The 9284-nt window shown below is 42.8% G+C and overlaps 1 protein-coding gene across 3 annotated transcripts in view; it reads left to right on the top strand.

The window, feature by feature from the left end:
* LOC122563580 (cation channel sperm-associated protein 4-like) overlaps positions 1-9284 on the top strand; it is a 74251-nt gene that overhangs the window by 22018 nt on the left and 42949 nt on the right. For all 3 annotated transcript variants that reach the window (XM_043717488.1, XM_043717487.1, XM_043717489.1), the window contains one exon: positions 6940-7041. In XM_043717488.1, coding sequence (XP_043573423.1) covers positions 6940-7041 — 102 coding nt within the window. The remainder of the gene's footprint in view (positions 1-6939; positions 7042-9284) is intronic.

Genomic DNA, 9284 nt, shown 5'->3' with positions numbered 1-9284 from the left:
AAGTTCTTGCCTAATACCGTCAAAATTGGCCTTTCTCCAATTTTGAACTTCAACTTTTAGATCTGGTCTCTCCTTTTCCATCACTAGTTTAAATCTAATAGAATTATGGTCGCTGGCCCCAGAGTGCTCCCCCACTGACACCTCAGTCACCTGCCCTGCCTTATTTCCCAAGAGTAGGTCAAGTTTTGCCCCTTCTCTAGTAGGTACATCCACATACTGAATCAGAAAATTGTCTTGTACACACTTGAGAAATTCCTCTCCATCTAAACCTTTAACACTATGGCAGTCCCAGTCGATGTTTGGAAAGTTAAAATCCCCTACCATAACTACCCTATTATTCTTACAGATAGCTGAGATCTCCTTACAAGTTTGTTTCTCAATTTCCCTCTGACTATTGGGGGATCTATAATACAATCCCAATAACATGATCATCCCTTTCTTATTTCTCAGTTCAACCCAAATAACTTCCCTGGATGTATTTCCGGGAATATCCTCCCTTAGCACAGCTGTAATGCTATCCCTTATCAAAAATGCCACTCCCCCTCCTCTTTTGCCTCCCTTTTCTATCCTTCCTGTAGAATTTGTATCCTGGAACATTCAGCTCATTGTAGTGATTTAGCCAGTTGGACCTCATAGAATGAGTTCCCTGATAATCAGGTCCAATCAAAGAGCCCTGGCTGACAGATAAGAACAGGATTAGTGGGCGGCACGGTGGCTTAGTGGTTAGCACTGTTGCCTCACAGCACCAAGGGCCCAGGTTTGATTCCTGTCTCGGGCGAATTTCTGTGGCGTTTCGGTTTCCTCCCACAGTCCAAAGATGTGCAGGCCAGGTGAATTGGTCATGCTAAATTGCCCATAGTGTTAGGTGCATTCGTCAGAGGGAAATGGGTCTGGGTGGGTTAGTCTTTGGAGGGTTGGTGTGGACTGAGTGGGCCAAAGGGCCTGTTTCCACACTAAGTAATCTAATCTAACATTGCAGTGTACAATCTCTCAATCATTGTGAATATTGATTTTTTTAAAAAAACAGGATTAGTCCGTTAGACAGATGCCAGTAACACTATGGTGTAAGCTTTCTTACTAGCTCTGGATCCCACAACAAAGGCCATTTAGAATAGAAGAATGAGTGTTAGTCATTCCTGTTTGGACCAAACCATTATAAATTAAAAGATCGGAAATGTTTGATTTTTCTTTTTAATGCCCAATAACTCAAGTAATTGGCAGTGCTGTAGGCAACTGCCTTCACTCCAGGATTTCAGTGTTTAGCTTTCTCCATTATCAATATCCCTACACTGTCTTTGTGCTGCATCACATGACTATGCATGAATTGAATGCATATGGCCTTTGTTTCAAAATCATGTTGGCAACACTGTTGTGCATTAAAGGATATGTTAAAACAAACAAAAAAAAAGAACAGGACGTCAGACATCCTGTTCACACAGAGCGAGCTGGATCAGTGGTGAAGGGCTCCCCATTTTGTGTTAGGGAGGGAACTGACCTCTCTGCCTAAAAAGAAACAAGACAGCCTGTTCACTCAGAGCTGGCTTTGAGGGAGTTGGATCAGCATCAAGGAGTCTGCATGTGTAAATGAAGGGGGACTTGGTGACAGGATACCGGCCTCTCTGGAATTATTTCAGTAGTGATGACAGAGAGATGCACGTTCCTAAAGAAATTTACTTGCAACAGTCATCTTTGAGTTGGGGGTCAGCATTTCTGATGTCATGCTGTTATTTGGGAAGCTTGACCCGTTTTACTCTGCTATCAAAGACAAGGTCCCAGTATGTGCAAAAAATGTTATTTTTCCGAGAGAAGGCACCAGATACTTTCAAGAGTTGACCGATTTTCTTAAATAATATTATGACCCCAAGCCGCCTCTAATTCTGCAACACTATCTGTTTTACTTGGCAGTTTGAGAACCAAGGGAATCCGTATCAGGATTTTTGACTTGGTTAACATGAATTGAATTGAATTTATTGTCACCTACTCACATGAGTATAGTGAAAGGATTACAAGTCGCCATTTATGGCATCATCTTGGGTACAAAGGTACCTAGGGACCGAATCTTGGTATAAAGAAAGCAAAGTTTAAAAATTAAACTTTACAGTCGTTCCTACTAAAAAGTATTAACTGTTCAAAACCACAGTCCATAAGCACCTGGCCATGTTGGGCTGGCACCCCTCACAAGGGCTTGACCTCCCCCACTCCTGGTTTGACCTTGCACCGTTATTGCCCTGGGCTGCCTGCTGTCACCACCTTGTAGCCTGTTCCTGCTTCCACCGCCTTGTCTCTGCCTCACTGTCAGCTGCCATGGGCTGCCTACTCCTGTTCTTGTCAACAGCCACCTTGGGCTACTTGGTCTCGCTCTCACCACTGGCTGTTTCGGGCTACCTGCTTCAGCTGCTGCCAACCAAGGGCCAGCTGCCTGCTATTGCTGCGTGGCAGATGACTGGCAGAGGGCGTATAACATTGGTTTAAAACAATTCAGGAGATGCTGAGAGACTTGGTTTGTGAGATTACTGATGTAACCATGCAAAAGCACCTACTAGCTGATGCGCAATTGGACTCCAAGTACTTCAACTGGCACGTATTATTGGAAAATGCGGCAAGTGTAGCAAATGAGTTGTAGAATATTTCAATGGAAGTGGAAACTCTCTCCAGCCCAACTGAGCTTAGGACCACTACTTGAGTGAAGGCAATTGCATTGTCTCATTCAGGACATATCCTGAACAGAGGGACTCTAGGTCAGCCCACAGCAAAACACCAAAACAAAGCCAAGCCATGACCAAGTGGTTAACATTTTCTTCAGGATTCAGGCCACGAAGCAATGATAGTTGCTGCCGGTGTGCGGACTTGAGAAAGCAAAAGAATCCCACTAGACTTAAACTGAATAAGAGAACTCCTTGACCAGTATCCAAGAGAGTGCACATCCTGGAAAATCCACCTGCATTTGGTTTCGAACAATTTAAATTGCTTAACATTCAAATCAGAAACAATCAACATAAATGTCTGGTTAAATGGTCACTCAGTTCTGATGGAGGTTGATACAGTCGCTGCCATTTCAGTAATCGTAGAAACAGTCCTTTACAAAATTTGCTGTGTACACCAACCCTTAACTCGTGCAAGACCTTGGCCAGGCTGAGAACCTATATTGGGAAAGCTTTACAGATTAAGGGTACATGTTCGGTTCTGGTCTCTTATGAAAAATAGCTGGTTCACTTACCACTGATTGTATTAAAAAGCTTGGGCCCAGGCTTGATGGGACAAGATTGGTTGCGACAGATTCACCTGGACTGAATGAACATTTTCCTATTAGAAAATGGCTGTCTAAGTGAAATCCTAATTAAACATGTGAAAGTTTTTCCAGGGACTACCAAAGGAGCCAAGGCCACCTTGCATGTTGACCAGGAAGCAATTCCCCAATTCTAACAAGCATGCCCAGTACCAATTGCCTTGCAGGGAAAAAGTAGAGACAGAAATCAAGGAATCATCAGATCAGTTCAGTTTGCAGAATGCGTAACACTGATCATATCGATTGTGAAGCCCATAGGGTCATTCGCCTTTGTGGGGATTTTAAACAAATGGTAAACTGCTGTTCACAACTGGATAAATTTCTTGCATAGAGCATTTATACGCAAAGCTGGTGGGGGGTGGTGCTATTGTTCTCAAAGGTCGACGTGAACCATAGGTACTTTCGATGGCAGTTAGATGAGAATTCCCAGAAGTCTGCTATTAATATCAATAAGGCTTTGTAACAATATACAAGACTGCCATTTGTGGTATCATCAGATTGTGCAGTTTTTTCAGGGAACGGTGAAGAACATTTCACAAGGTCTACCCCAGGTCAGCATTTATTTGGATGATGTGTTATTAACAGGCAAGACCAATAAGGAGCACTTAGAGAACTTCGACATAGTCCTTTGATGTCTCTCCCAGGCAGGTGTACACCTTTAGAAGGGAAAAATGTATGTTGCAGGCACCCCAAGAGATCTATTTGGGCTACAGATTCAACAAGACTGAACTACACTTGTTGGAAGATAAAGTGAGGGCAATCAAAGGTGCCCTGCCCCTCATATCTGTACTGGAGCTTTCCTTGGGCTGGTGAATTATTATGGAAAATTCATACATACCTTGGCCTCCATCCTGGCACTTTGACTCTTTAAGGGTCAGCCTTGGAAATGGTTGCACAGCCAAGCCGTAGCTTTCAGGGAAGAAACAGCTACCAATCTCGAAGGTGTTGGCAAACTATGATATCAGGCGAGATTTGGTCTTGACATGAGATGCCACCCTGTAAGGCACTGGGGTAGTATTAACTCATAAATGGCCCAATGGAGAGGAGCACCCAATAGCGTCTGCATCCAGGACTTTGGCTAATGTAGAACACCAGTACGCCCAGATAGAGAAGGAAGGTTTGGCGGTCATATTGGGAGTGAGGAAGTTACACCAATAGCTTTATGGACATAAATTTTGTAATAATAGACCACAAACCCCTGCTAGGTCTCCTTAAAGAGGACAAGACCGTGCCACCCGTAGCTTCAGGTTGAATTCAGCATTGGGCTCTAATACTACACTTACAGTTCGGAACACTGGCTGGCTGGCCAAGTAGCAAATACGGGTGTACCACCACTAGAAGATTCCACAATGGTTTACATTATTTTTTTTGGACATACTTTCAGTCACAGCTGACAATATCAGACTTTGGATGTAGAATGATCTGGTCCTAGTAAAACTGTAACAGCTGGTGGTGATTGGGGTAAAACCAAAGGGCCATTACAACCAGAATTGAAACCTTTTTGGACCCTGAGAGACCAAATCATAGTAAAGAACGGCATATTATGGGGAGTGAGTGTGATTATCCTGAGCAAAAGTCGCTGCCAGATTCTGTCTGAACTCCAGAGTCATCCGGTAGTTTCCAGAACAAAGATATTGGCGAGAAGTTATGTCTGGTGGCCAGGATTGGATGCAGACACAGCATTATTGTGGCAACACAGACAAAATTACTGCCAGCAACTCCCCCCTCATTTGTGGGAATGGCTGAGTAAACCCTGTAACTCCGTTACATTTTGACTATCTTTCATGGGCTAAATGTTCTAAGTCATTATGGATGCCCACTCAAAGTGGCTGGACTTAAATGGAGCTCATTCTTCAAACGCAGGTATAATGATAGAAGAACAGCACGCTTCTATTGTAATACACAGACTCCTGGAAGTATTGGTCATCGATAACAAGCCATTATTTATCAGCAGAGAATTCTGAGTATTTCCTAAAGTCAAATGGTATCCTATATGTAAGAACAGCTCCATACCATCCATTAACCAGTGATCTGGCAGAATGAGCAGTCCAAACTTTGAAGGAGGGCTTATAGAAACAGCCTACACCTTCATTAGATACCAAACTATCCTGGTTCCTATTTGATGCAACTACAGGAATAGCTCCAGCAGAGTTGCTAATGGATGAGAAGACTCCACACCAGGTTAAATCAGATATTCCCAGACTGGTGGGGTTGGGGAGGGTGAAACAGCATTAGGAACACCAGTACCAGCCACAAGACTCAGCTAAGCAAGAGAGAGAGAGACAGTTTACGTTAAGGGGCAAAGTTTAGTGTATGAACCACAGGAATGGTCCTGCATGGGTAAAAAGCATGGTCGATGCAAGGTCAGGTCCAGCAATGTATAAAGTTCGGGTAGATGCAATGAAACTGAACAGCATGTGGAACATATGAAAGCTGCAAACTCACAACTGGTGCGAGAGCAAAACACGCCCAACTCATCAACAGCCTTTCTGACTGTTCCACAACCTGTGGGGCAGCATTGAAGATACCTCAGAATCTGAAATGGACATAGCGGATGTTGCCACCATTGATGCCTTTGCTGCCTGAAGAAGAGAATTAAAAGTCTTCCTAGACACACTGGGTGCAAGAGGTGAGCCACTTGCAGAGTTGGAGGAATCTGAGCTGATGCTCAAATGGCCTAGGAGAAGCTACAAAAAAATGAAGAACTCGCCTATGTACTCTGATTCATAGGGAGAGGGCTGTAGATTAGCCAGGTGGACCACATAGAAAATGAGTACCCTGTTTGGGGCTTTTAATCTAGTCCAGTCAGGGAGCCCTGGCTGACTGATAAGAACAGAAGTGTTACACATCCTGCTCACTCTGAGGGAGCTGGATCAGTGTCGAAGACTCTCCACGTGTAAATGGAGGGTGATTTGCTGATGGGAAACCATAAAATAGATAAAATATTTCAAGCTTCGTGAAAGAAATGTTCTTTCACTAAAAAGCCAAATCATTTGGCACATGTGGGCGGCACGGTGGCGCCGAAGGGCCTGTTTCCACACTGTAAAGTAATCTAATCTAAAAAAAAAATGTGTTTAGCTCAAACAAAGCGCAACTGGAAATCCAACTCCAGATCACAGACTGACAGAAAATGCCACTCATCTCAGTCAGATTAAGAGTAAAGCTTGGGCTGGTAACCCTATATATGCCAGAGAGATTTGCAGTGTGTTACAGCACACTAAACTGGCAGTACAGGAGTATAACAATATGTTTTCAGGTTTTGGAAGTCTTCTTGCAGAATGTTGTCTTAATGTCAACGAGTGTAAGACTAGTTCAGCTTCTGCAACGGGAAAGTCCAGTTGCTGTCAAGGCCAGCCTGAAAGATAAGACGAGAGAAGGAGGGAATAATCAAGATAATGACAACTCCCCGAGAGCGAAGTAGCAGCGTGGTAGCAGTGAAACTATCTGAAAACGAATATATCCTTTGTTTTGGTGGCCTCTTTATGAAACAGTATAGCTAGCAATAGATAATATCACTGAGAGATAACTGCACTCCTGAGTAAAACCAATTAGAATACATCCAGTGTAATTCACTACTTTGTAGGCTTATGTCATAAAATTGAACGTATGTCTGCGGGTTTCTTATTTTGTAATTGCTGTTTTCCCCTGCACAGAGCTACGCCATGTTCTTTGCAATATTTGAACAAATATTGGTGACTATCTTTCTCTGGGAAATGTTGCTGAAATGGTACTATGGATTCTGGATATTCTGGAAGGTAAATACTGGCACTTTTATAGCAGAATAAGATGATTTAAGGAAAATGATCTGGGACTGATTAGTGATTTGTCAATATAAAGCTATCATCTACAGTGATAGCTGATTGTACTAATCTCATCCAGCATTAAGTGTTAAGTAAGTTATGCCAAACTTGTATTGATGACAGGTGAGGTCAGAGTTTCATAATTTATCTCTTTCATTTATTTCTTTAAGTTGACATTGATGTGTTGATAAGAGTTGAATACAAGAGATTCTAGGTATAGGGTGAAAGGCAAAGCTCTAAATTTGACTTCTTCAGAGCAGGAGCAATTCACAGCACTATAGAAAATTGGTGATGTGGTTTGGATGGATATTCTAGAACTAAATTAACTTTGGGAATTGAATAGAATGCTAAAGAACTTTCTAAAGAACTTTCTAAAGAAAATAGATGGAGAGAGGAGTTACTGAGATGTTGGATGGCTCAAATGGTCCTTACATTCTTGTATCATTTAAAATATGCATCTCTACGTATTCAGTATTCTCCAGTTGAACTTTACCAATACTGTACTCACTAGCATCTTGAATACTAACCTAGATAAACTCCAAAACTGCACTGTCTGCATTTTGTCCAATGCTTTTGCATCCCACCCTGCAACCCCCCTCTCCCCAACTTAATTTTGTTCCATGACACACCACACCTAATCAAAAGGCTGTCAAGCACGCAAATTTCTCCTCAGCCTCATTATACCCTACCTTTTACAGTCTCCTTTAGATCCGTGTTTAGCCCTTGATTTATATTTCTCTGAAGCTAGTCTGTTGTGCACCTCCCCTTCCTGACCCCCACTTTTCTCTGTTGTCACAGCTTTCAGCAATTTGATTTCCAGGGACAATTTCCCAGATAAGGGTAAGATTTTGTATGCATACGGGAGTTAATTCTCAGAGGTGATGTTTTGTTGGGATCCTGACATAATTCTGCCATCTTCCAGTTCCACTGGAGCAGTATTGAAGGTGAGCAGGGAACTTGCATATAGCTGTTTAAGTAATTTATATACTTAAGCCAATTAAGTATTGTTTTAACCCTCAATCATAGATTTCCCAGCCTGGGCATCTGTTTCCTGACCTGTCTGCAGCTCGCTATGGTCATTTGATGTGATTGCATAGTGGGAAGACCACTGAACATGGCTAGATGAGAAGTTGCTGCTCTTTCAGAGAGTGTTATGACTGCTTGACAGGTATTGCCAACTTCATGGCAAGCACTTTATCTTTTCAAGTCTTCTTTCACCTTTTATCTGCACTTGCTGGCTGCCAGTCCTACCCACAATATGGAAACAACTTATATTCAGTTCCATCTTCCATCTCTGATGAAGCAAAGGAATAGAAACACTGCCATTACCGTCAGCTGTTGGGCCAAGGGGATTGACATTGAGATACAGTTCAAAAAAGGCAAGAGTTTCAACACAAACCTACGGCAAGAGGATTATGTCTTTTGATGTGTGAGCACCAGTGCCTCAGAATGCTCAGGTTTTCATGACAGATCATTGTGATATCCGCAGTCTCTTGTAAAAAGACGTCGTTCCCGATTATGCAGGTGGACACATTGACAATGGCTGATTTTAAGTGCCTGTTACTGGAGAGTATCCTATCTACTAGGTGTCAACCTCTTGCCAGGTTTTGTGCTCTCTTCTCGTGCAAGTAGAGAAAGTAGCAAGATGGATAGGCAGGAAGGATACCATTTATGGAAGACAACTGCGAGGCAGTAGAGTGAGAGTGTTAGCTTTTTAGATGAGGCTGTGCAGAGATGCCTCCAGAGAGAAGACTAGGTGGTTGTGGAAAATGTGTTGCCCTCAGTGTTATGGGAAAGCTGGGGGACGGTAAAATGTGTGGTGTGGCACTCGCTGTTCACACTGGATTGGCTGCATATTTATCGCTTACTTTTAAGGTAAGGAGACTAAATCTTCACATTTGATACTCCAGGTGTGGTCTTCCCAAGCCGCTATACAATTGCAACAAGATTTCACTACCCTTGTACTCAATGCAGGCTAACATTCGTTTAGCCTTCCAGTAGCTGGCTGCACCTGCATTTAGATCAGAATGGTGCTGGAAAAGCACAGCAGGTCAGGCAGCATCCGAGGAGCAGGAAAATCGACATTTCATCAGGAATGATGGAAACTCTGGTTTCCAGCATCTGCAGTCCTCACTTTTGCACCTACATGTTAATTTTTTATGACTTATTGACGAGGACATGCAGATCCTTTTGCAAAA

The sequence above is a fragment of the Chiloscyllium plagiosum genome, chromosome 27 (genome assembly GCF_004010195.1).
Source record: "Chiloscyllium plagiosum isolate BGI_BamShark_2017 chromosome 27, ASM401019v2, whole genome shotgun sequence".
NCBI lineage: Eukaryota > Metazoa > Chordata > Chondrichthyes > Orectolobiformes > Hemiscylliidae > Chiloscyllium > Chiloscyllium plagiosum.
This window is presented reverse-complemented; position numbering and strand designations above follow the sequence as displayed.